Here is a 24,326-nt window from a genome sequence, read left to right as displayed (position 1 = left end):
AGAGCCCTGGGGATGAGATAATCACTGATTTGCAATACACATTTTTTTATAAGAAAATCTTCTATTAAAGGGGTGAATCCCTTACCGGACCAACACCGAGTCAACTCACCCCATATAATCAGGTAAATATTAATAATATATAGTGTTAAAAAGATCAAAAAGAAGTCTGAACACCCTAAAAACTCATAATGTAGCCAGTATACCTTGATCCTAAATTATCAGCGAAGAACGATATTTATGTAAAAATTCAAGAATGTTGAAAAAACAAAAATTAAATTCATACGCTTAACATATTCGAGTTAAGTGTTCAACTAATTATATTACGGCATATATTTTTTCATAGCATTTTCAAACGAATACATTTTGTAGCGTTCGGTCGACGGTACTTCAGGCAAAGGAGATACCAGATAGGAATTTCCACCACTACCAAGTAACTGTAAATAGCTTCTTGCCCCATGCACGACTCGATTGCTTCCGCTAAATGTTGATAACACTTCGATACCGTGCGGAATGCTGTCTAAAAGATCTTTGTTGAGTTGTAAGCAATTGCTGATTCGAAGTAGTTTCAACAGTGGTAAGGATTTCACGAGGTTGATAACATGCACGTTCTCAATCGCTTGACTGTAGCTGAAAATAGTATACAGATTTCAAGACAAAAGGGAAGGAGAACAGAAGAACTGCATGAATTTGGTAGTTTTTAGTTCGCAAGTTTAAAATAGATACGGAAGCATACAAACTGAATCAAAATACTTTTTTTATCATGTCGATCTAAGTCCAAATGCATACACACATTTTAGTGTGTATAATTCGAAATATATCTCCACCAGAAAACCAAAGGATATCCATAAACTTTAGCTGTAGCTCACACAGTGCGAATACACGCTTTTGTCATAAGAAACATGTTTATACAGGGGCGGCGCCACAATTTCCAAAGTGGGGTGGGCTTAGGCATAGTGGAAGTGACAATCAACGAGCGAAGCTATTTGCCGAAACATCTGGGGTCCAGGGGGCGCTGTAAGCTCCCTGGTGGAGTCCAGGGTTGAAGCCACTAGAAGCCAACGCAATTTTAGAGTCCTAAAATATGTAAAACGGCTATACCTTGGACTTCAGAAAAGCTTTGTTTTTCTCCTCTTTTAACTGCGGCATATTGGTATGCGTCACTGCAAAAAAATCGCATTATTTAGTAAGATAGCCTGCAGGTTTTCTGGTTGGATAACATCAAATTTCATGCAGTGATAGAGACACTTATTGGCAGAAAATAAAAAAATTATTAGCAAAAAAGTTGGCCTGGTGTTGGCTCGCCACATGCTCAGCATGATAAAATTAAATAGCTCGGCATATTGGCAAATGACTCCTAACATAATACTTGACATTATATGAGGTGAGTCAACCGGCCTAGGCGGGCGTGCTCGTTCTTTCAACTTTTGGTTAGGTGGGTTGACTCGGTTTATATAATACCGCTTTGCCGAGTGAGGCGTTGGGTTGAAAAAGAAGAGCATGCGCATTGCGATCCAAAATAAAAGAAAAACAAAAATGGCGACAGCAGACTAGAACTTGTAGAAGTTTAATTAGACTTCAGAACTTGTGGAGCAGCTTATAAATTCCCAAAATAAAAATTTTGATTTAATTTCGCTTGTTTTTTACATCTTGTGCCCGCAATTTTTAAAATATTACGCGCATTTTTTTCAACCTGCTGCAGAGTAGGTCTTGTCCCGGGTTGACTTTTCCCATATAATATCCAATTTTTTTAAACGGGTTGACCCGCTTACCGGACCAACACCGAGTCAACTCACCCCATATAATCAGGTAAATATTAATAATATATATTAATAATATATAAATTAATAATTATAACAATATACGATTATAGATACTTTCGATTGATAGCTAGTGAAATATTGAAGAAGTTGAAAATGTAAATGAATAGATATCTTGCTAAAAAGTATTTCAAAGTTAGAAAACAGGGGTTAAACCCTATTCTTTTTCAGAAAATCTTTTAAGTACAGACTGAACTGAAGAAATGTTTCTTTTATAAAATAAAGTGAAGTTATCGTCCAATTAAATACTCCCAAAAGCCTCGTGGGCTTAACACTTGGTAAATAAACCGTTAGCTATCAATGACGATTGCCACAGATTTTGTCAGATTTTGCAAATTCACAAAAAAACAATACTGCGCGCGCGCAAACTCTGTAATACGCTGCTTTGCACTGAGCATTAAAGCTAATCTAAATTGCTGATTCGCGTTGTAACAAAATCTTGTTGCCTCTTACAGTTAAAACTTTAAATATTCACCTGATATCAAGTATTTCTAAAAATGGATGCTTCCCCCTCATATTTTCCATCACTAACTCATCAATTGCTAATCCAAACTGGCAGGAACACAGGCGCAAATACCGTAAGCTCGTCAAGTTAGGAAGGATTAAGTTTAGACCAGCGTTTGTTATGTTACGGCACCACGAGATATCCAACTCTTCTATTTTCGAATCTTTCCATGGGCAGCGTTCGAAGGCAAAATCTTCAATGCCGGTACCGATAATGCTTAAACTACGGAGTTGTTGGCACTTTTCAATAAGAAATTCTAACGAATCGCCATAAAAATTGCTGCAATGTCGTATAGATAACGAGGTCAATTGCAGACAATTTTCCGCGACGTGTGTTAATATGTCGTCATTTACAATATAACTATGACTAACATCTAGTATAGTGACGTTCGTCAGCCCTCGGAATAGCTTCTCGTAATCTTGAATCGGCACAAGAAATCCGTTAGTAAAAGCGAAATACTTGACGCGTTGTAGATTCTTCGCGATGCAAAGAAACGCTTTCGATTCACCAGAATGTCGTAGGTTTAACAACTCCAACGTGTTGGGAAAGTGAAAATTATCTCTGTTTTTAAATCCCTCGAAGGATGAGTTGACAAGGACCAAGCATTTTAAATAACGACAATACTTCGATAATAAGTTGAAAACGCTTGGTGTTACTGGTATGTGAGAAAGATTCAAACTGTGAAGTAAAGGTCTACACCGATCCCACAACAATTTGACCAGACCTTTCTCTCCAAGGTGGTATTGAAACGAGCTCAGACTCAGTCGTGTCCACAAGCTAGAATCATAAGACACCCTTTTCCATATTTTACACACGAAACAACATCGTGTTAAATCTTTTAATGATAACCATTTAAAAATATTCAATAGGTGACAACCTGAGAAGAGCACGATCTCCCTGCCACTCCATTCCGACATTACAGGATGCATTCTAAGACGTCATTTGACGTCATTTAGCGGCGCACTGACGTAATAAAAGCATAAACTTACATTCAATGAAATTCAGTATTGTAAAAGCAAAAAAGATAAACAGCAAAAATATGTTCTTTAAAAAAATTACGTTCTACATTTCTGAGTATCAGATGTTAACAATTAATCAGTCTTAAAATTTTCCGCGTTTTCCACTGGGCGGTTTTTGAAGTACAAATGATGACGTATTACTGGCGGGAACTGCTAAGTTCAACCCAGCTGTCGTGCCTGTTGACGTCTTGTTGAACAACGAACCACCAGCGCTCAAGGTAGATCCCAACCCAAAGCCAGTGGACTTTCCGGTACCACCGAATGACAAACTTCGCGTCAGACCAGAAGCAACAGGTTTCGAAAAGGCTGAACCGAATCCGATAGGGTTTGATAAACCAATTGTGGTTGCTGAAGAAAAAAAAGAAATGAAGTTGAGAAACTGCCCATAAAAATAGACTTTAAATAACTATATATTCAAAAGTTTTTGCGTAAATTTTAACTTCAAAGGACAAAACATTTGCAATTTCACATTTTTTAACTAAAATTACGAAATTTAGGACCGCAAAATATCTTGAAGTTCGTGAAGTAAATCCTCTCGATTTTTTTTCTTTTGTTTTTTTTGGTTAAGCTTACGTGTGATAGTTCTTGAGCAACTCTTTGAATTGATGCAACATCGTGTAGTTTTTTTATCGCTAATGGCGTTTCATGAGAATTTCGCACTCTACTTCAAGCCCTCTTTGAAGAAAATTTTTGCGAGAATTTGCGCCTTAATTTCGCGATTTTTGACTTGCGAAAGTTTCTCCTATTAAAGTATTATTTCCAGTCCCTACCTTTATTTTCAGGTTGAAATGTTGATGACATGATGGTAGCTCCTTGCACCATTGGGAACGGGGACGGTCCTATCAAGTTACTTGTACCTTAAATCAAGTATACTAACATCAGTACATACCTCAAGCAACCTCGAAAGAAATTTAAAACATAAATACAATTCTAACCTTTGTCTTGTAATTTCTTTCGAGCTGCAAACGGATCCGTCATGTCGCTGTAAGCAATGCGTCGAAAATGCATGTAGTGATCTTTAAGAACCTAAAAATCTCAAATTGTGAAAACAAAAAAAAAACGTAAGGGTTGTATTTATGGAGTTTAAAAAAATTATGCTACCTTAACGGATTCGTGTACTTGATGAAGTTCTGAAGCTAAACCGACGAATGACTCGTTTACCCTCTTCAGAACGTTCGAGAGATCTAATAAAATTCAAATTTGATCATTTAAACTCAAAAGAAGTCGGGTGAAATCAGGTTTGCAGCGAAAAATAAAAATAGCAAAACAAATAATAATAGGTTTACCCTGCGGTGTAAAATCCGTTCTAGGTGTTGACGTCGATAAAAATGTTTCTAGTTCTTCAATTTCTTTCCGATAGAAATTCATTCGCGTTTCAAAGGAGTATACCAACCGAGAGAAGTACTCCATAGATGCACTAAAATCGTGTTGTAAACTCGCCGCAGCGTCTTTAATACGATGGGCAACTTCAGCGTTGTTCAATTCCTGATAAAGCAAGAACAACAATTGAAACATTTTAATTTTGCTTCATTTTGAAGTGTATACAAAGCAGGGAAGCTTACCTGTCCCACTTCTCGCTTTAGGTTCTCCACAGCCATAGAATCCCTCTGTAAGCCGTTCGCTATTAACGCTAAACCCTAAAAAGGTTTAAAAAACGAGATATATGAACATGTACAAGTAAAATGACAGAAGTGCTGAGTGGTGCCAGCGCATTCGGCACAGGAAGTTCAGCTTCGTCAAACCTGCTTCAATCCAACTATATCTTGTTTTGTTTTGGTGATTCCCTCCGAAGATATTTTCGTGATCTCCTCCTTGACATCTTTTTGCGTTTTGATGAATTTCCTGTAAACAACACAGATGGAGAGTCAATATAACAAAAACGTTAGTGATCAATAATAAAGAATCAATGCTACATTCATACTTGTGGGGGGAGGTGATATAATTATCTAGGGTTTTACTGTAAAATTAAATCGCTGCAGAATGCGATTATTGAAATGAAACTGATCTTGTTGCGTCTTTTTACTGTTTCATTTGAATTGATGTGGTGTAGTGTTTGTTCAATTCAGCTACAGTAAATTGGGAAAAGACGTGATACTTTGTGCTTTCAACTAAATCTTTGAAGTGATAATATTTTATAAGTTTTCGATCTACGAAATCTATACACTTCTCAAAATTGAACTTCCCTTAACTCTATTTAGTAAGGATTTTTTTTTTGACTTTTGTAGAGTAGGTGAAAAGGAATGACATCATGTTTCCACTCTTCGTAAACTCTGACAAAGTGATAAATGACATAGAGCTTGGCGCGATTGTAGTATTAGACAAAAGGAAAAAATTATCATATATACAACTGTTTCCTAGCTGACGCATCATCAATTTCAAAATGGAGGAGAACATCATAGCATATGTCAACAGCGTTTGAGAACGCTCTAGTTAATATTTGGTCATTGTTATAAATGATTTATAATATTATGGGAAGTCGAAAATGTTAGGCAAAAAAAAAAAAAAAACTTAAAATATTGATAGACACAAAATAAAAATCTTACTCTAATTCAGTCACTAAAGTGCTTATTTCTTCAGGAAGTTTCTCCTCTTTTGGATTCTCGACTGGTTTTGCCCTAGAAAAAATAGTAAATGTATATCATATACTGACAATAGCAGTCAAGAATCGAAATTAATTGATTCGCATACGCATTGGATGTCGCTATACTGGTCGATGTCAGAGGAAATCCAGATGCAGGAGTAGAGCCGAATCCAAAAGTTGTTTTTCCACCTAAACCAAGTGTGGGAGCTGTTGTTGTTGTTGTTTTTGCACCAAACAAACTAAACCCTGTCGATGCTGTTGTTTTTGCGAGAGATCCAAACAGGCTCGTTCCTGAAACAAAAACACCGTATATTTGAGAACCATTAAGAATGAAGAAGGATCTTTAATTCGTAAGAACTTCGACATTTCAGATGTAATTAGAACTTGAGGAAAAAACCTTTACGTTAAGACCACTGCAGAAACAGTTGGTTACTAACGTGACCTTTAAACAACACCAGAAATTTTAGTATAAAGATAATACTTGCCACCAAAAAAAAAAAAAACATCCTTCTTAACGGTTCTTAGTCAGATTGACAAGAATTGAAAACCCACTAACCAAAACATCAAATTTACATTTCTCATGGCAACTTAAGTATGGACACTGCATTTCTGTCAGTCGAAAATTTGAATGTGACTTTAATACTTTTTGGGCATGAAAGGTAGCTAAACAGAATTCTTTACTGACACATTCAATACCCCAGATATTTGTGACATGTGCCTATTTCTCTTTTTAATGTGTCTATAAAAAACCAGAAATCTAAAGCTATTTTCTAGACCACTTTTCATGCAATGGAATGTCTTGTTTTTGCATTGAAAACAATGGACATGCACACCTATTTCTATGTAGGAAATATAAACGAGAAACCACAGAAGTGAATTAAATCTACTTAAAAAACAAATATTCAAACATTTTAGTGCCTTTTGAGTTTGTTTCCAAAGAATCTGTATGAATTTAATACCATCCATTACCCTATACGGCCCTGTTTATGTACAAAAATCCACAAAGTTTTGTAAAGTTTTGTAAACTTTGATTGGCAAGACATCTATAAAAGAGTGTATACTAAGTCCTGTACATAACTTTGACAAAAAACATAACATAACTGTTTTGTGCAACGTCAACGAAAGATACATTCTAGATGACATTGTAGTGTGTTTTGAAAACTTTGTCATCCCTTGAAATTAAAATTTTTCTACGTCGGCAATAAAACTGCCGACGTGAGATACATTTCAACTGATTTGCGTCGGCAATTTTTTTTTAGTGAAATTTTTTAGCTGGGAATAACTTTCGTCATTCACCCTTTACTAGAGCTAGACCTCTCATAATTTTAATGCATCGATCTCCTAAGACGATGACAAATGGGAATGGATGAATGGGAATTGGCATACCTTCCGGATGTGTAATTCGTTAGTTTAATAGTTCACTGCCAACTGGCATTTTATGTTTCGTGATGAACTCATTAGGCTAGGGCATTATTAGGTTGTATATCGCAGAAGTTGCCAGTGGCATGCTTCGAAAATGCTTGTCACCATAACAGTTTAACATGAAGCGAAACTGTACAGGAGACTCATTTGTTAGAATCCTCGCAGAACATCTCTTCTCACAAAACCAAGGGCAGGGCTGACTTATTGCCTGCTGTGTCGTGTAGGAGAAAGAACTACTGGACTTCTTTTTAATACGATATACAATCTTTTCGATTATTATTAGACATATTTGATTTCCTCTTTCCCTTTTTAAACTTTATTCAACATGTTTTTTCTTTGGTATTACATTACGAGAACATTTGTCCGAAAGCTGTATTAATGTACAGGACACCCAACCTCGGCCATGTTCTGGTTGTATTTAACTTGCATGGGTGCGCACTCTTCTCCCAGTATTCTCTGTGACGATGAAGGTCGGACTGACTTGTGGCATGGTTCCAAATGGTCTTCCGTCTTTTGTTTGAGTCTCAGTGTAATGCACCAGCTGAGCATAAGAGTGTCAGCATGAAGGAAAGGGGCCGACTTTAATGTTCTTTATACCTGACGTTCTCATAATAACACCAACATTTTTTATCTTGGCATTCATAAGCTTTGTGATTTTGGTGGCGCTTAAGTCCAGCCTAACTTACTGAAAATCGAATTTAATTATTTTATACCGAAATTATTGTTATTTAAAAATTTCATAACAAAATTACAGTGTCTTATTTTACGTTGGCAATTACGTTGGCAGTGCCCAATGCCAGCGCTAATTTTAAGGGCTGTTAAAATAAAATAAAATAGCTACGTTGGAAAAACTTTAATAATAAAATGAATTAAAAAAATCAGCAAATTTATATAAATACCAATGTTCCTTATCTAATGTGGTTTTATGTGCATGAAAAAAATTACCCATATGACAGCATGCAGGAACGCGATCGTATAGGTTTTATTAAGAGGCCTGCTTTTGGATCAAATAAACCAAATAAATTATCATTTCCATAAGGATATGAAATTTGTTCAGCAAGGAGTATTATAGTCTGACAATGTAAAGTTCTAGTATTCTCTGACTGTTTGAGTTTAAATCATATAGATGACTTGCCAATGTTTAAAAAAGTTAAAAAGTTTTTCTGTATGTAGAAAATATAAACAATAGCCCACAGTAATCAAAGTAATCCAAAAAAATAAATATTCCCTTAAAATTAGTGAAATTTTTGAAGAAGAATTAGAGGAATGTATATAGTTAAAATTTAATTCCACTTCCTCTTGGACTTTATTAATAACCATTTTACCCTGTGAGAGTCCTGCTTTTTTACCTACACAAAGGTGTGCCCATTGTTCTGAAATCAAAGCAACTACGTCATGTGGAAAGTGGTTTATAAGCTATAGTCATAACCATAAAGTTGTAGCAAGCGCAGTTGCCATATCGTTGCCAGAGATGTTTGTTCAGATAATCATGTAATGAAGAAAGTATATGCTAATGCAAGCATGTACAATGTTCTAAATTCAAAATCACATAACATTCTGTGAAGCTAAACTCATCAACAACTCATCTATGAAGCTAGCTATCCCAGATCCAGATTGGGCGTGACACAAAAATATGTTTAGTTAGTGTCCTCCGACTGAACGTCCAATGAAAAAAAAATGCACTGCTTTGATTCGGGTGTCTGGATTTCTAACAGAAGGATAAAACAAGCAAAGGAAAATCTACCAACATTCTTATCTTTTCTTTTCTTCATGTCACCTCACAACCACGCCGCGATCTTTTTCTGATTATAAATTGCATGTAAACTGAATCAGGAGTTATTGTATGCAGATGACTTGGTTCTCATAGCAGAGTTGATGGAAGAATTAGTTGAAAAGTTTGAGAAGTGGAAGAAAGGACTAGAAGAGAAAGGGCTAAGGGTGAACACAGCAAAGTCTAAAGTCATGATTAGTAGCATTGCAGCCAAGTGTGACCTTGTAGTTGGAAAGTGGCCTTGTGCAGTTCTCAGGAAAGGGGTTGGTAGTAACTCAATTTTTTGTCAGACTTGCAAGCATTGGGTACATAAGAAGTGCAGTAGTATTAGTGGAAGGTTAAGAGCTGACATTCAGTTTGTATGCAAGCGTTGCAAAGGTGAGATTATAGAGAATGAAGTATTTCCAGCTTTACTGATGTACAACAGTGGCTCGTTAGAGATAGTTGAGAAGTTCTGTTACTTAGGTGATATGTTGGGCAGTGAAGGGGGTGTTGGAAGAAGTGTTACTTGCAGGATAGGTTCTGCTTGGAAAAAGTTCAGAGAGTTACTTCCTTTGAGTCTTGTCAGTTGAGGTAAAAGGTGGGTTGTATGAGGCCTGTGTTGTAAGAAGTGATATGTTGTACGGTAGTGAGCAGTGAAGCAGGAAGATCTTGACCGTTTATAAAGAAATGTAATGAGAATGGTTAGGTGGATGTGTAACGCCAGTCTGAGAGACAGAAAGAGTTCAGATGAGCTAAGAATCAGGCTAAGCATCCGTAGAATTAAAGATGTTATAAAGATAAGAAGATTGAATTGGCTGGGGCTTTGGAAAGAATGGAGGAGGATAATTGGGTAAGGAAGTGTAGAGACTTGATAGTTCTTGGGGCAAAGCTGTTGCGTTATTATTTGAAAAGTAAAATTTTGAAAAACTTGTGTGTACCATGTTTGTTCATTGTCCCCTATGTCTTCATTCTCGTTCAATGTCTCACTTGTTCTTTTTATCTGTTCTCCATCACTGTGTTCATTTGTAACTCTCCCAATGTTTCGTTAATTGTTGTATAGTTTATTATATGTCATGTCCCAACGCGATCATTTCTTGTAATATATATATTTTTAGTTCAACATGTAAAAAGTCTTCCTCTCAAACTCCAAGGTATAAGCGAGAGTTGCATCAACATCAAGCGTTTTTTACTTATTTTCAAATTCAAATTTAAATATTTAAAATTCTCAATTCAAGTTAGTCTTAACAAGCAAATTTTATCAGGGCATTCAGCACAATATTCTGGCAAGCTGGTGAGTTTTATTCATGTGGTTTTGTTTTCTCATTTTCAACAGGCTTGCCGTTTTTCCTATCAACTATTTATCAATTATTTAAATTTAGTTTCATTGTATTTAGTTTGAACCTTTCAAAATCATTTTGTTCCAAACATATGCCGTATTTTGTGCCCTGATCTGGTTTTGGGTGTTTGGCCGGAAACCCTAACAAAAGCCAAGAGGCAGACCCGAGAAGGACTTAGCAGGAGCAGGAAATTCCACAAAGAAAACAACACGCGTGCTACACATCACACAGTCACTTTTTCTTTATTGAGGTTTTATTTTAAGTTAAATTTAATTTTAAAATAAAATGTTCAACACACATTTAATTTTACACAGGCAGAAAAAAACACATTTTATTTAAACACGGGAAAAAACACGGCTTTTAATTAACTTTTTAAAAAAATTTAATTTAACCACAAGTGGTTATAAACTGTTTTTAATGATACAGTTGAAGCTGTCGATGTAAAACGATTGATTAACTACGCTGTAGAAAATCAACTTTTATAATTCCTTCGTTAATTTTTTTATTTAATGCAAGTAGAGAGCGTATAAGCGTGTGCGATGAATGGCACACCTGAATAGCTGTTGCGTGTGTGTGGGCGCGTGTGCGTGCAATCGCACGCGTCTCATGGAATTCCCTGAGGAGGTTATAAGGACAGACTTAATACAGAGGAAGTTGAGTTTAGATCTAACACAGTCTAGATCAGATTGGAAGAGGGTCATTAATATACCCCGTCCAACCCATGCTAGCATGAAAAACGGACGTTAAGCTGAGAATGATGATGATGATGAGCAAGCCTTCTTCTTCCTTTTCTCACAAGCCCTGGGATACACTTCACTACAATTTTTGCATTTAACAAAACGGAAAATATCAAGAATATAAACATGAAAAATATTGCACATGTATAAAGCAGCCTTTAAAATACAATACACGATTAGATCTGAGTAATCGATTTCTCTTGTGACGTACCAAATTCGATCTGTGCAATCGAATGCCTTGTAGGTAGTTTCTGTTTATTTTAACTGAAACATGGAAGAGAATATTGATGGGCAGTTTTTGGTTTTCTTTAACTCTCGCTACAGGACAACACATATCGCAAGTATGTAACTTTTTCCTATCGCCAATCACAAAGCATTCTTTAAGATTTATTATTTTTTTCCATTATTTTTCTAGTGTCAAACTTTGAAAAAGGTATGGGTAGAGTCACGTGATTAGGGGCCAATTCAAAACTTGTGGTTGTCAACTGTCGAGCAAGTTGGAACGAAACTGACAGATTATGCTCTTCTTTGCGATTCATGCATCACATACGCCTCTCCAAAAAGTTACCAATGGTTATGTTATCTGGTTTGTATTAGGTAAGACAGAAACTGAAAAAGAAACAATTGTAGAATTTGAAATTTCCATTTCAAAAACTTATGTCTGGGAAAAAGAAAACGCTTCCGAAAATTGAAACATCAACAGCTAAAGACATCTTATATAATGACGTCCAGCACCATATATCTATACCATTTACTCCATCTTCTGTGAAAATTGGAGTGGTGGTGGAACCAGTAGATACAAAACAAAAAATACAATCAATGTTAGCATTTAAAAAGAAAGCCAAAATTAGCAGCGATGCGGCTGATGCCGAAATGGCTTCTAATCGCAACAGTAAAGAGTGTGTGTACAGAAAGACAGTTAAAGGATGCTACATTGTATTTTTTTATTATAGTTTCATTCTTATTAAGAAAGCCATTCCTAAAGAAAGCCATTCCTAAAGATTTTAAAGCTCAAACTAAATTTATGTGTAAGTTTTTGTTTTTATGACCTAAAAAGAAAGTAAATAAGAAATAAGAAAATTAAAATTGTTTCTACTTATTTTCATGCCTGGCCTAAAAAGAACAATCTTCAATTCGCGCGTTAGTAAAAGTACCTCAACTGCCTTTTTATGCGCCGCAAGTAATGTTAATTTTTGCAAGGTGGTGGCCGTTACACCCAATCTCTCGAGTATGACGGCACCTGACTTTGACTATACCAGATGTTTTAGGAAAATAATGTAACCTTTTTTGAAAAAAAAGTGTGTTTTTTTTATGGGCGACTGACAGAGCGAACCTTTTCTGAGTCCGCAAAAGGACACTAACCAAACATTTTTTGTCACGCACTGAAAATTTGGATAAGATAGTCAAGTGCAACGGTGGTCATTTTTGATATATATTGTTATCTCAGTTAACTGATTATAATTATGGTCATGTTATATATACCTTTTTTGAGGGTCCAATGATTCGAGAATGTTTTCTAATGAATATTTTAATTTTTAAAGTATTTTTGCTAGTCATCAGAAAGCAAACGTGTTTTCCAAATTTCACAGAGTTGAAGGATCCATCAGGGCATTATCGGATGATAGATAGTACATGTCGGATCCGGCTTATTTGTCCACAAATAAATGTATTTTTTTCTTGTCAAAATCTACCAACATTCTTATCTTTTCTTTTCTTCATGTCACCTCACAACCACGCCGCGATCTTTTTCTGATTATAAATTGCATGTAAACTGAATCAGGAGTTATTGTATGCAGATGACTTGGTTCTCATAGCAGAGTTGATGGAAGAATTAGTTGAAAAGTTTGAGAAGTGGAAGAAAGGACTAGAAGAGAAAGGGCTAAGGGTGAACACAGCAAAGTCTAAAGTCATGATTAGTAGCATTGCAGCCAAGTGTGACCTTGTAGTTGGAAAGTGGCCTTGTGCAGTTCTCAGGAAAGGGGTTGGTAGTAACTCAATTTTTTGTCAGACTTGCAAGCATTGGGTACATAAGAAGTGCAGTAGTATTAGTGGAAGGTTAAGAGCTGACATTCAGTTTGTATGCAAGCGTTGCAAAGGTGAGATTATAGAGAATGAAGTATTTCCAGCTTTACTGATGTACAACAGTGGCTCGTTAGAGATAGTTGAGAAGTTCTGTTACTTAGGTGATATGTTGGGCAGTGAAGGGGGTGTTGGAAGAAGTGTTACTTGCAGGATAGGTTCTGCTTGGAAAAAGTTCAGAGAGTTACTTCCTTTGAGTCTTGTCAGTTGAGGTAAAAGGTGGGTTGTATGAGGCCTGTGTTGTAAGAAGTGATATGTTGTACGGTAGTGAGCAGTGAAGCAGGAAGATCTTGACCGTTTATAAAGAAATGTAATGAGAATGGTTAGGTGGATGTGTAACGCCAGTCTGAGAGACAGAAAGAGTTCAGATGAGCTAAGAATCAGGCTAAGCATCCGTAGAATTAAAGATGTTATAAAGATAAGAAGATTGAATTGGCTGGGGCTTTGGAAAGAATGGAGGAGGATAATTGGGTAAGGAAGTGTAGAGACTTGATAGTTCTTGGGGCAAAGCTGTTGCGTTATTATTTGAAAAGTAAAATTTTGAAAAACTTGTGTGTACCATGTTTGTTCATTGTCCCCTATGTCTTCATTCTCGTTCAATGTCTCACTTGTTCTTTTTATCTGTTCTCCATCACTGTGTTCATTTGTAACTCTCCCAATGTTTCGTTAATTGTTGTATAGTTTATTATATGTCATGTCCCAACGCGATCATTTCTTGTAATATATATATTTTTAGTTCAACATGTAAAAAGTCTTCCTCTCAAACTCCAAGGTATAAGCGAGAGTTGCATCAACATCAAGCGTTTTTTACTTATTTTCAAATTCAAATTTAAATATTTAAAATTCTCAATTCAAGTTAGTCTTAACAAGCAAATTTTATCAGGGCATTCAGCACAATATTCTGGCAAGCTGGTGAGTTTTATTCATGTGGTTTTGTTTTCTCATTTTCAACAGGCTTGCCGTTTTTCCTATCAACTATTTATCAATTATTTAAATTTAGTTTCATTGTATTTAGTTTGAACCTTTCAAAATCATTTTGTTCCAAACATATGCCGTATTTTGTGCCCTGATCTGGTTTTGGGTGTTTGGCCGGAAACCCTAACAAAAGCCAAGAGGCAGACCCGAGAAGGACTTAGCAGGAGCAGGAAATTCCACAAAGAAAACAACACGCGTGCTACACATCACACAGTCACTTTTTCTTTATTGAGGTTTTATTTTAAGTTAAATTTAATTTTAAAATAAAATGTTCAACACACATTTAATTTTACACAGGCAGAAAAAAACACATTTTATTTAAACACGGGAAAAAACACGGCTTTTAATTAACTTTTTAAAAAAATTTAATTTAACCACAAGTGGTTATAAACTGTTTTTAATGATACAGTTGAAGCTGTCGATGTAAAACGATTGATTAACTACGCTGTAGAAAATCAACTTTTATAATTCCTTCGTTAATTTTTTTATTTAATGCAAGTAGAGAGCGTATAAGCGTGTGCGATGAATGGCACACCTGAATAGCTGTTGCGTGTGTGTGGGCGCGTGTGCGTGCAATCGCACGCGTCTCATGGAATTCCCTGAGGAGGTTATAAGGACAGACTTAATACAGAGGAAGTTGAGTTTAGATCTAACACAGTCTAGATCAGATTGGAAGAGGGTCATTAATATACCCCGTCCAACCCATGCTAGCATGAAAAACGGACGTTAAGCTGAGAATGATGATGATGATGAGCAAGCCTTCTTCTTCCTTTTCTCACAAGCCCTGGGATACACTTCACTACAATTTTTGCATTTAACAAAACGGAAAATATCAAGAATATAAACATGAAAAATATTGCACATGTATAAAGCAGCCTTTAAAATACAATACACGATTAGATCTGAGTAATCGATTTCTCTTGTGACGTACCAAATTCGATCTGTGCAATCGAATGCCTTGTAGGTAGTTTCTGTTTATTTTAACTGAAACATGGAAGAGAATATTGATGGGCAGTTTTTGGTTTTCTTTAACTCTCGCTACAGGACAACACATATCGCAAGTATGTAACTTTTTCCTATCGCCAATCACAAAGCATTCTTTAAGATTTATTATTTTTTTCCATTATTTTTCTAGTGTCAAACTTTGAAAAAGGTATGGGTAGAGTCACGTGATTAGGGGCCAATTCAAAACTTGTGGTTGTCAACTGTCGAGCAAGTTGGAACGAAACTGACAGATTATGCTCTTCTTTGCGATTCATGCATCACATACGCCTCTCCAAAAAGTTACCAATGGTTATGTTATCTGGTTTGTATTAGGTAAGACAGAAACTGAAAAAGAAACAATTGTAGAATTTGAAATTTCCATTTCAAAAACTTATGTCTGGGAAAAAGAAAACGCTTCCGAAAATTGAAACATCAACAGCTAAAGACATCTTATATAATGACGTCCAGCACCATATATCTATACCATTTACTCCATCTTCTGTGAAAATTGGAGTGGTGGTGGAACCAGTAGATACAAAACAAAAAATACAATCAATGTTAGCATTTAAAAAGAAAGCCAAAATTAGCAGCGATGCGGCTGATGCCGAAATGGCTTCTAATCGCAACAGTAAAGAGTGTGTGTACAGAAAGACAGTTAAAGGATGCTACATTGTATTTTTTTATTATAGTTTCATTCTTATTAAGAAAGCCATTCCTAAAGATTTTAAAGCTCAAACTACATTTATGTGTAAGTTTTTGTTTTTATGACCTAAAAAGAAAGTAAATAAGAAATAAGAAAATTAAAATTGTTTCTACTTATTTTCATGCCTGGCCTAAAAAGAACAATCTTCAATTCGCGCGTTAGTAAAAGTACCTCAACTGCCTTTTTATGCGCCGCAAGTAATGTTAATTTTTGCAAGGTGGTGGCCGTTACACCCAATCTCTCGAGTATGACGGCACCTGACTTTGACTATACCAGATGTTTTAGGAAAATAATGTAACCTTTTTTGAAAAAAAAGTGTGTTTTTTTTATGGGCGACTGACAGAGCGAACCTTTTCTGAGTCCGCAAAAGGACACTAACCAAACATTTTTTGTCACGCACTGAAAATTTGGATAAGATAGTCAAGTGCAACGGTGGTCATTTTTGATATATATTGTTATCTCAGTTAACTGATTATAATTATGGTCATGTTATATATACCTTTTTTGAGGGTCCAATGACGTGGATGGCGGATTATACGCTAGCTAGCTAGCTAGCTAATTAGAAACCCCAATGGGAGAATCATTTTTTAAAAAATACATTACCAGAGGTAGCAATCGCTGGTGTTCCAAAGGAAAATCCAGTTGTACTAGTTGTTTTACTTTGAAGCCCAGTAAATCCAGCAGATCCAAACGAGGATGTTGTTGAAGCAGTACTTTTAGCTCCAAAGAGACTTGACTGGGAGGTAGGTGGTGTTGTTGTTGATCCGAATCCTCCAAAATTTATTTGCGGTGTTGTCGTTGTCTTTGCACCAAAAAGGCTATTGGATTGTAATGACGAAGTTCCAAACCCAGACCCTGTGGAAGTTGTATTTCCTGCAGGTTTTCCCCCAAAGAGGCTTGGCTGCGCTGAGAAAGAAAATCCAGCCGCCATATTTTTTTCAAAAATCTGGGGTAACTGAGACAATAGTTGCCACAAATTAAACGGCGGACGATTACAAGGAAGGAAAAGTCTATCCGTAGCCAGCCAGCCATAATGTTATGAAATCGCATTGTCATTACTTTCTTATAGCCTTAGAATTTGTGGATGCCTATACTTTGTAAATAATAAATATATGTATACTTCAGGGTTTGGACAGCAACCTGCTCAAGGTAACTCCAAAATTTTTTTCGTCATCAAATGATATTTATAGCTAGCTAGCTAGCTATAGCATAGCTAGAGAGCTATCTCTAGAGCTAGTGCCCAACTAAGCTAGTTAGCTAGCTAGTTGTTAGTAGACTAGCTAGTAGCTAACTACTAGGCTAACTATAATAGCCATACAGTGTTTAAAAAACGAGGGTGCCGATAAGCCGCATAGACCATTTCGGAGATTATGCGCCATTATGGATTTTCGAAGACAGGTGGTGCAAGATGAACTTTGAACCCTATATGCCGTAGTAGAAAACTCTCCTAAAACAAACAATTTTTTAGAACTTAGTTTTAGAACTGACTGACTTCTTGTCTGCCCGTGGACTGAGCAATAGTTGAGTTAATCGCCAGAGCTTTTTCTGCAATGGAACTTATTATGTCAATAATTCAAACGAGCTTTACAGGATAATTTATTTATTTATCAAAAATATTTACACTTTAGTATTAAATTGTTATAATTGATAAAGAAACCGATAAAGGAAAAACATGTATATATATATAACAAAACCTTATGTAAAATATACATTGCGACTGAAACAAATAACATAGAAAAACAAAAAATCAAATACCACTTTAGTCTAGTAAACTAAACTCATCATTTTTCCCTTTTTGATATTTTTCAATAAGGGAGGCGTACAAAAAAATTATAGGGCAATAGCGACAGCAGAAAGGAAAGACAGGTATTCTTTCTAATACAACTCTTGAAAGACTCAAAGATAAGAGTGTTTAAGACGAATCAAGGGACAAACATACAGATTAGTGTAATTATCACCGAAAAACAAAATTATGAAAATAATAAAAATTATTTGCAACTAAAATGACTAATGACTCTATTCCTAAAATTTGCGACTGACTCTCTTCACCGTATTTACACTATCATAGAGAAGAAGCCAGATTATTTTGCGAGCTTAAGTTTCACTTTAGGAATAGATAACATTGTAGAGTTTTGACAAATATTTTCACAATGGATTATAACTCTCTAGATCTTCACAAATACTACAACCTAAACATTTCTTTACAAATTCAAAAACAAAGTTCAAGTCCAAATCCAGTAAGGTATTTCTGATATCCAAAATTTCTCTCTAAAGTAAAGTATAATCCAAATTAAAAATCCAATGCCAATATCTTTATATAATGCACAAAGCAGCTTCACAAAAAGTACAAATAAGTGCCTAATGAAAGTATTTTTCAAAATTATATCATAAAATTAGTATCACAAAGATAAAAACAGATAACAAAAAGCAAAACTGCCCTGCCGCCAGCAATTCCATTAGGCAAAAGACTGAATAAAACGTGAAGTCCAAAGTTCAACTTGCACCACCGCAATTTCATATTGGCGCATAATCTTTGAAATGGTCTATATGCCTTAAAAAGTGCGGGCGTTTCGGACGAGTTCAGCGTTTTGAAAAAAAATCGAGTATTTGCCCGAAAACCCCAGCATAGACCCGAACAACGCCCGAAAAAGAAAAGAAAACATGCACTAATGATTCAAAAACTATAAAAATTAAAATAAACTTACTATGTAGTAGTGAAGTTCTTAAAAGAACTGTTTTTAATATTTTATAATAAGATTTACTTAATAAATAACTTATATATAAACTTTATTAACTCCTTTATCTTCAAACGCCTTCTTCCAACTTTCGTCCACATGGTATTGCACTTCAGGAAAGTTGCGGGCAAGTGCGGGCGGTTTCGGACAACAACTGTCAATTTAATTTGAAAAGTTGCCCGAACTCGCCGTTATATATACGGGCGTTTGCGGCTTTTGGCACCCTCTGTTTTTAAAAGCTAGTGCTTTTAATTTAATGTGAACTTGCTAATGTATCAGCAAGTTAATCTCTTAACTTGCTGATACATGTGTAACTTTTACAATTAACAAATTTAATGTTTCTCTTCTAAAAACTAATGTTGCAGTTTAAAAATTTTGTCAGAGCTATTCTTTCCCAAAACAACGGTCACTGTTTTGTTCAGGATGTGCAATCTGTAAAATAGTTACAAGGAAAGAAAGAGTAGGTTTGGACAATTCGTTTACAGAAAAGTTCGAGTCAATACGCTTTATGTGTAAAGATGATTTTTTTTAATCCTCACTGTTTATTCGTGATCACAAAAGTCAAAAGAAAATTGTTAAAAATCTTAATTCATTTATCTAGCCAATCCATACTTAAGCTGTAGACCAAAAAATTTTTAGTATTTTTTTTCTTTTTCACAGTTTTATTCAAATGATGAGACAGTGTTTTTAAAAATAACCACCCAGAGCGTTAAGTAAGCAGGCAAAAAATTGGGTTTACTTGAGACTGAGGGAATTTGACTTATTAAGTAAAAAAAGTGATACATTTGTTTTTTTTCCGCTGCATGGTAGAAAATAGAAATAAATAATACATGCTTAAATGGGCTCTGCTGATCCAGCAGTAAGGCTAAAGGAATTGGCAGGGACAATGGTTTGTCTACTCGCCCAAGAAAACAGTAAATTTTTGAGCAAGTTGGGTATTTTTACAAAACTCAATTTTTCCTGCTTTCTTTTTAAAAATTAAAAAAAACCCACATAATTTGGGTAATTTTGGATTTATCGGCCAGAAAGTGCAAATTTTATTTAAGAAGTCACCCAAGCTGGCCCTTATATAAACAGGCGTTGTCAGTGTTGTTGTTTTTATGTGCTCCATAAATGCATTATTTTCATTAGTTTTTTTTTATTGCAGGGCAAGGTATGCGTCCAGAGCTTTTACAGGTAAGAATTTTTTACGATTTTTATTTCTATTTTCATTTAATAAAACGTTTTGTTTTCTGTTCGAAGAAGGTGGTTAAAAAAATGTGGAATTAAATAAAAAAGTTTTCATCTTCAGACTGTCACTCTGCCTAAATTTTTATATCAGTAATGGTGTATATTTTTTTAGGTCTCAAAGTATTTTTGGTGTGTATAAAGGCATGTTTGTGCCCTCGTATAGAAATCATGAAATTGCAATACTCTTGCTATTTAAGTCTGCATGCTGCGCCAAAATAACGAATATAAATTATTTTTTTGAGCCCCTTAATTCATGTATTTAGTTTCTCATCAATCATAAAGTAAGCATTGGGCTCATGTGAATACCTACCTTGTTGTTTTGATATCTGTCAGTATTTCCTGTGCAGTTGAGAGTGAAAGGCTCAAGAAGAATGCTCTGCTCTAAACCCGAGAACCAACTTGCCCAAATTGGCAACAGCTTTTTTTTTTCTTTCTGCAAATAAAACAACGCTTGTCACTTATTTCTTGAAATAAATAAAACATCTGTTATAATTTTAAAAAAAATTAGAAAAAACCTGTGTGTTGAATAATTCCACTTTCAAGTCTGCATAAACCGGATGATACAGCATCCAAACAAATTTTTTTAATTTAACAAATTGGTCGTGTATCCTTCAAGTTCAAGAAAATGGTTTGTGTATCCTTATTACATTTTAATGCAAAATTCGAATTCGAAAAATTGAATTTGACAAATGGAATCATGTTGCGCCTAATAGTTTTCTAACTTCGTTTTGAAAGATACCATTCAATACCATTCAGTCTGCATAACATAAATTTAGATATTAGGGAGTGGCATTCCTGGTTTCTTTGGTCACACCCTATAATCAAATATATTTATTTTTTTAGGAAGTCAAACTTTACACCAATGCAAGAGAAAGAGAAAAGTATGTAATTTCAATGTTTTGTTTATACTGGAGTTTATTGTTATAAACAATTTTTATTTGGTTGTCAAAAATATTTAGCTGATTATTCAGTGGGTAAAGAATAGTCGAGAAAAATTTTGTACAGGAAAAAAATATTAGTCACTAAGTCAGAATTTGGGCATTTTAACAAGCTTTTTTCACCAATAAGGAAAAAAAGCTGAAAATTTCACTAGTTTTGTATTTACGCATTTAGATTTGATAATATGGCTGATTTGTTTGCCGTTATAAATACATTGCAGAGTTTAGAAAAAGCTTACATTCGGGATGCAGTCACTCCGAAAGAGTAAGTATTCTTGTTTTTTAAACAATAGCTGTGCGTTAATACTTCCACACTTATGCTTCTATCACTTTTCGTTCTATAGGTACAATTCAGCATGCAATAAATTACTAGTACAATACAAGGTAAGCAGATTTCACTAATGCCTAACTAAAGTTAAACCATCCTCAAAAATATAAATATTTTGTCATGAGATTTTTAATACTGCACCTATATTTAAATAAAACAACATAATTTACGTATTTTGGCAAGGTTTTTTTATTCATTTTGTCTGCTCTTTAAGGACAAAATAACTAAGTAAAGATTTCAGAAAGGTTAAAGTATTTTGATTAATCGCCTTTACTGTCTTAGGCAGCGTTTAAACAAGTACAAAGCGCTGATTTCCCAACAGTTGAAGTATTCACCAAGAAATACAGAGTGAGTCAATACACAGCTTTGTCTTCTTGTACACCTATATTATTTACTGTCCATTCGGTTAGTAAGAACTTTTACCTATTTAGCTTGATTGCCCAGCTGCATTAGAAAGAATCAGAGAAGATAAACCAATAACTATCAAAGATGATAAAGGCAATACGAGCAAATCTATCGCAGATATAGTTTCGGTATGTATGTATGTATGTTTATTTTAAAATACTTTTGTAGAAACTAACTTGAACCAACTAAGGAGCAATATTAAATATTGAGAGTCGGTTGTAAGTGCATCGACCTTTCTACTTGGCAGTCCTATGGTTAATTTTCCCACTTAACAAAGGGTCTGATAAGAATGTCAAAAATTGATGTACCACATTTATTCTTTCACAGTCACTGTAATATGCTTGAAACATGTTTGGCGCTCGATACTCGTTTTACGTTTATTTCAATCGATAATTACAAATTTAAGAACTACTGTATACACATTTTTTTAAGAAAAAAGGTGTATTGGCTTATTATTTATATTAAGAACTTTGGATTATTCCTTAAGTGCAAATTTCGCCACGTAATGTCAGCCATTTGTTCTTCTTGACAAGGTACACCTACTTTGATGACGACTTAATTTCTCAGTTACATCCCTAGTTATATATATTTGTATTATTTAAGTCGACGATTCTTGCTTAGGTGAAAGAAAGTGTACTTGACTAAAGATGGCGACTTAAAAAAACAATTTTTTCTTTTCCCACATGTCGGTTTTTTCGTGTTTTTTTGTTTTTGCACTTATTTGCTTGTTTTTAGCTATTTATCACTATTATGGACAATCTGAGGTTACAAATTCGAGCGAAGGATGAAATTCAGCCAGTGCTATTGGACTTGAAACTAACCATGGACAGATTTAGTGTTGTTTCAGAAGACTTTGAAGGAAAAGTGTCAATTGAGAAATGGTATGTTTGTGTTTTTTTTACCAAAAAAACCATGATGGAGGAGAGCTTTATGTTGTGCTAAAGATGCAGAGAAGGAAGCGAGACGTCAGTTTAATGCTGAAGTCATTTTGTACACAACACGGAAATGAGTGTCCTTTTTATGCATGGCATATTAACATGTTGATTTTTGTTGATTACGTTTGACATGCAGAATCAACGATAAACTTTTGTTTCGGTGTTTCAAACACTTCTTGACAAGTCAAAATAATACGACCGACGTTTGAGAGAGTAATCCACAATTTAGGATTTGTATAGAACATTTTCCTTGCTAAAGCTTGATATATTTTTCTCGTGTTTTCGTTCATTAAATCCTTAAGCTGTGAATGTAATCCTCTCTCGTGATGAGTATTATAACTTTATGTTTTTTTCCAATAATATGTGGATATATTTTGTGTAGGGCGCCTTTACGTGAAAAAGTTGGAGGAAATAACAGATAATCCTTCATGGTGTCAGGTTTCTTTTGCTTAACGTTTGATTCACTTGTTTTTTAGGTTAAAAATATTCGGCGAAATGAGAGCTCACGATGAATTAAGTGACGAGCAAGCGAGACAAATGACATTTGAAATCGAGCAAGGATATAACGCTTTTAATAGACTGTTACAACATTCATAAATTAAAAAGAAACCCAACGACCATTTTGCAGTAAATTATTACCTAAAAGATGATCCGGCTGTATTGTAAAAAGAAAACCGCCTGAAAATTTAAATAGATTTTTATAAATTTGAAAAAATCTAGTGAAAGAGTTGTTAATTATTGAATGTCATGAATGATGACCTTGGCTTGGCTGCGATGGTGAATGACGTAAAAATTTTAAATTGAGTGTTGTTTATATAAAGATTATGAAACAGTATAATGAATTAGCTGTTACTTTGATGTTTCCTTTTTATATGCATAATAAACGATTCCTTATGGCTTTGGTTTACCTCGACTTTTTGAATATCTAATATAGTTGTGTTTTCGTAATTATGTGTTTCGTTATTTCCAGCTTTATATGTACATAGGTATAAAAGATTAAACTCTGTTTATCCTTCATAAAGTTAATTTTCTAATTAGCTAAAAAACATTGGCATGTCGAATTTGTATTGAAGGCTCCTGTTTTGATTTCAAATGTCCGAATGTTTTCAGTAGTTGAGTTCATCAGGTAATTTAAAGTTAATTTTTTTATTGTGTTTGAAAGTAAATTTTGTGTTTTTTGTTACACGAAGTAACTTTAAGTCTTTTAAAAACTATTTTTTTAAGTCAAACATATGGAGTAGAAAATTATCTGAATTTTTAGAATCATATGTTTTAAAAAGTGTTCTTTTCATGGAAACCAGGGTAGTGAATATAAAAACCAGGCTACATGAGCTGGAGAATCCTCGCAATAAGCCCTCTTCTCTTTGTAATGTTTATCGAGTCATATATGAGATTAAACTTAGAACTTATTAAGGGCTACCTACTTTCATAATGTTAAAACAAGATAAAGATAGATACTTTTGATGAAAAATAAACAGCGAATGTTTTGATGACGTGACGAAAAATAGAGCTCGTGATTCATACTGAAGAGGGGTTTATGTGTGTATGTGCGTGTGTGTCGCCAGACATCTGAAGATGGCATTCTTTTCACTGTTTATTTTATGGAATTACATAATGAAATTTATCAGAGGGTTTGTTAAAATCATGTTAGTTTTTATTTATTTGTTTGTTTGTTTGTTTTTATTTTGTTTGTATAATGATGCGTTTTCTTTTATGACAAAAAATAAACACACATGTAGAAAGTTCTTTTCTTGATGAGTTCTTTTCTTCGTGTTTTAAAATCTGCTTCGGATTTTGACAACGTGTACATAGAGACATTGAATAGCTGAAGCTGAGAAGAGAA

General features: G+C 34.7%; 4 protein-coding genes across 4 annotated transcripts; 2 read left to right on the top strand and 2 right to left on the bottom strand.

The window, feature by feature from the left end:
- Window positions 1–311: 311 nt before the first annotated feature.
- Window positions 312–3,406, bottom strand: LOC130654002 (F-box/LRR-repeat protein 17-like). The gene is made up of 2 exons (XM_057456506.1): window positions 2,293–3,406; window positions 312–627 (listed from the first exon to the last, which is right to left on the bottom strand). The coding sequence occupies exons 1-2, from the start codon at window positions 3,249–3,251 to the stop codon at window positions 321–323; spliced, it is 1,266 nt and encodes a 421-aa protein (XP_057312489.1). The 5' UTR covers window positions 3,252–3,406; the 3' UTR covers window positions 312–320.
- Window positions 3,348–17,005, bottom strand: LOC130654001 (nucleoporin p58/p45-like). The gene is made up of 10 exons (XM_057456505.1): window positions 16,516–17,005; window positions 6,030–6,213; window positions 5,885–5,956; window positions 5,084–5,183; window positions 4,904–4,978; window positions 4,628–4,826; window positions 4,443–4,525; window positions 4,277–4,367; window positions 4,112–4,198; window positions 3,348–3,689 (listed from the first exon to the last, which is right to left on the bottom strand). Exons 1-10 carry the CDS (start codon window positions 16,841–16,843, stop codon window positions 3,424–3,426), a joined length of 1,485 nt encoding a protein of 494 aa, XP_057312488.1. The 5' UTR covers window positions 16,844–17,005; the 3' UTR covers window positions 3,348–3,423.
- On the top strand, window positions 9,093–13,704 carry LOC130654010 (uncharacterized). The gene is made up of 2 exons (XM_057456513.1): window positions 9,093–9,558; window positions 13,015–13,704. The coding sequence occupies exons 1-2, from the start codon at window positions 9,220–9,222 to the stop codon at window positions 13,459–13,461; spliced, it is 786 nt and encodes a 261-aa protein (XP_057312496.1). The 5' UTR covers window positions 9,093–9,219; the 3' UTR covers window positions 13,462–13,704.
- On the top strand, window positions 16,887–24,233 carry LOC130654011 (vacuolar protein sorting-associated protein 28 homolog). Its single transcript, XM_057456514.1, has 9 exons — window positions 16,887–17,061; window positions 19,795–19,823; window positions 20,721–20,758; window positions 20,991–21,080; window positions 21,160–21,199; window positions 21,426–21,491; window positions 21,575–21,676; window positions 22,284–22,429; window positions 22,960–24,233. Exons 1-9 carry the CDS (start codon window positions 17,025–17,027, stop codon window positions 23,078–23,080), a joined length of 669 nt encoding a protein of 222 aa, XP_057312497.1. The 5' UTR covers window positions 16,887–17,024; the 3' UTR covers window positions 23,081–24,233.
- Window positions 24,234–24,326: the final 93 nt, after the last annotated feature.

The sequence above is a fragment of the Hydractinia symbiolongicarpus genome, chromosome 8, assembly GCF_029227915.1.
Source record: "Hydractinia symbiolongicarpus strain clone_291-10 chromosome 8, HSymV2.1, whole genome shotgun sequence".
Classification (NCBI taxonomy): Eukaryota; Metazoa; Cnidaria; class Hydrozoa; order Anthoathecata; family Hydractiniidae; genus Hydractinia; species Hydractinia symbiolongicarpus.
This window is presented reverse-complemented; position numbering and strand designations above follow the sequence as displayed.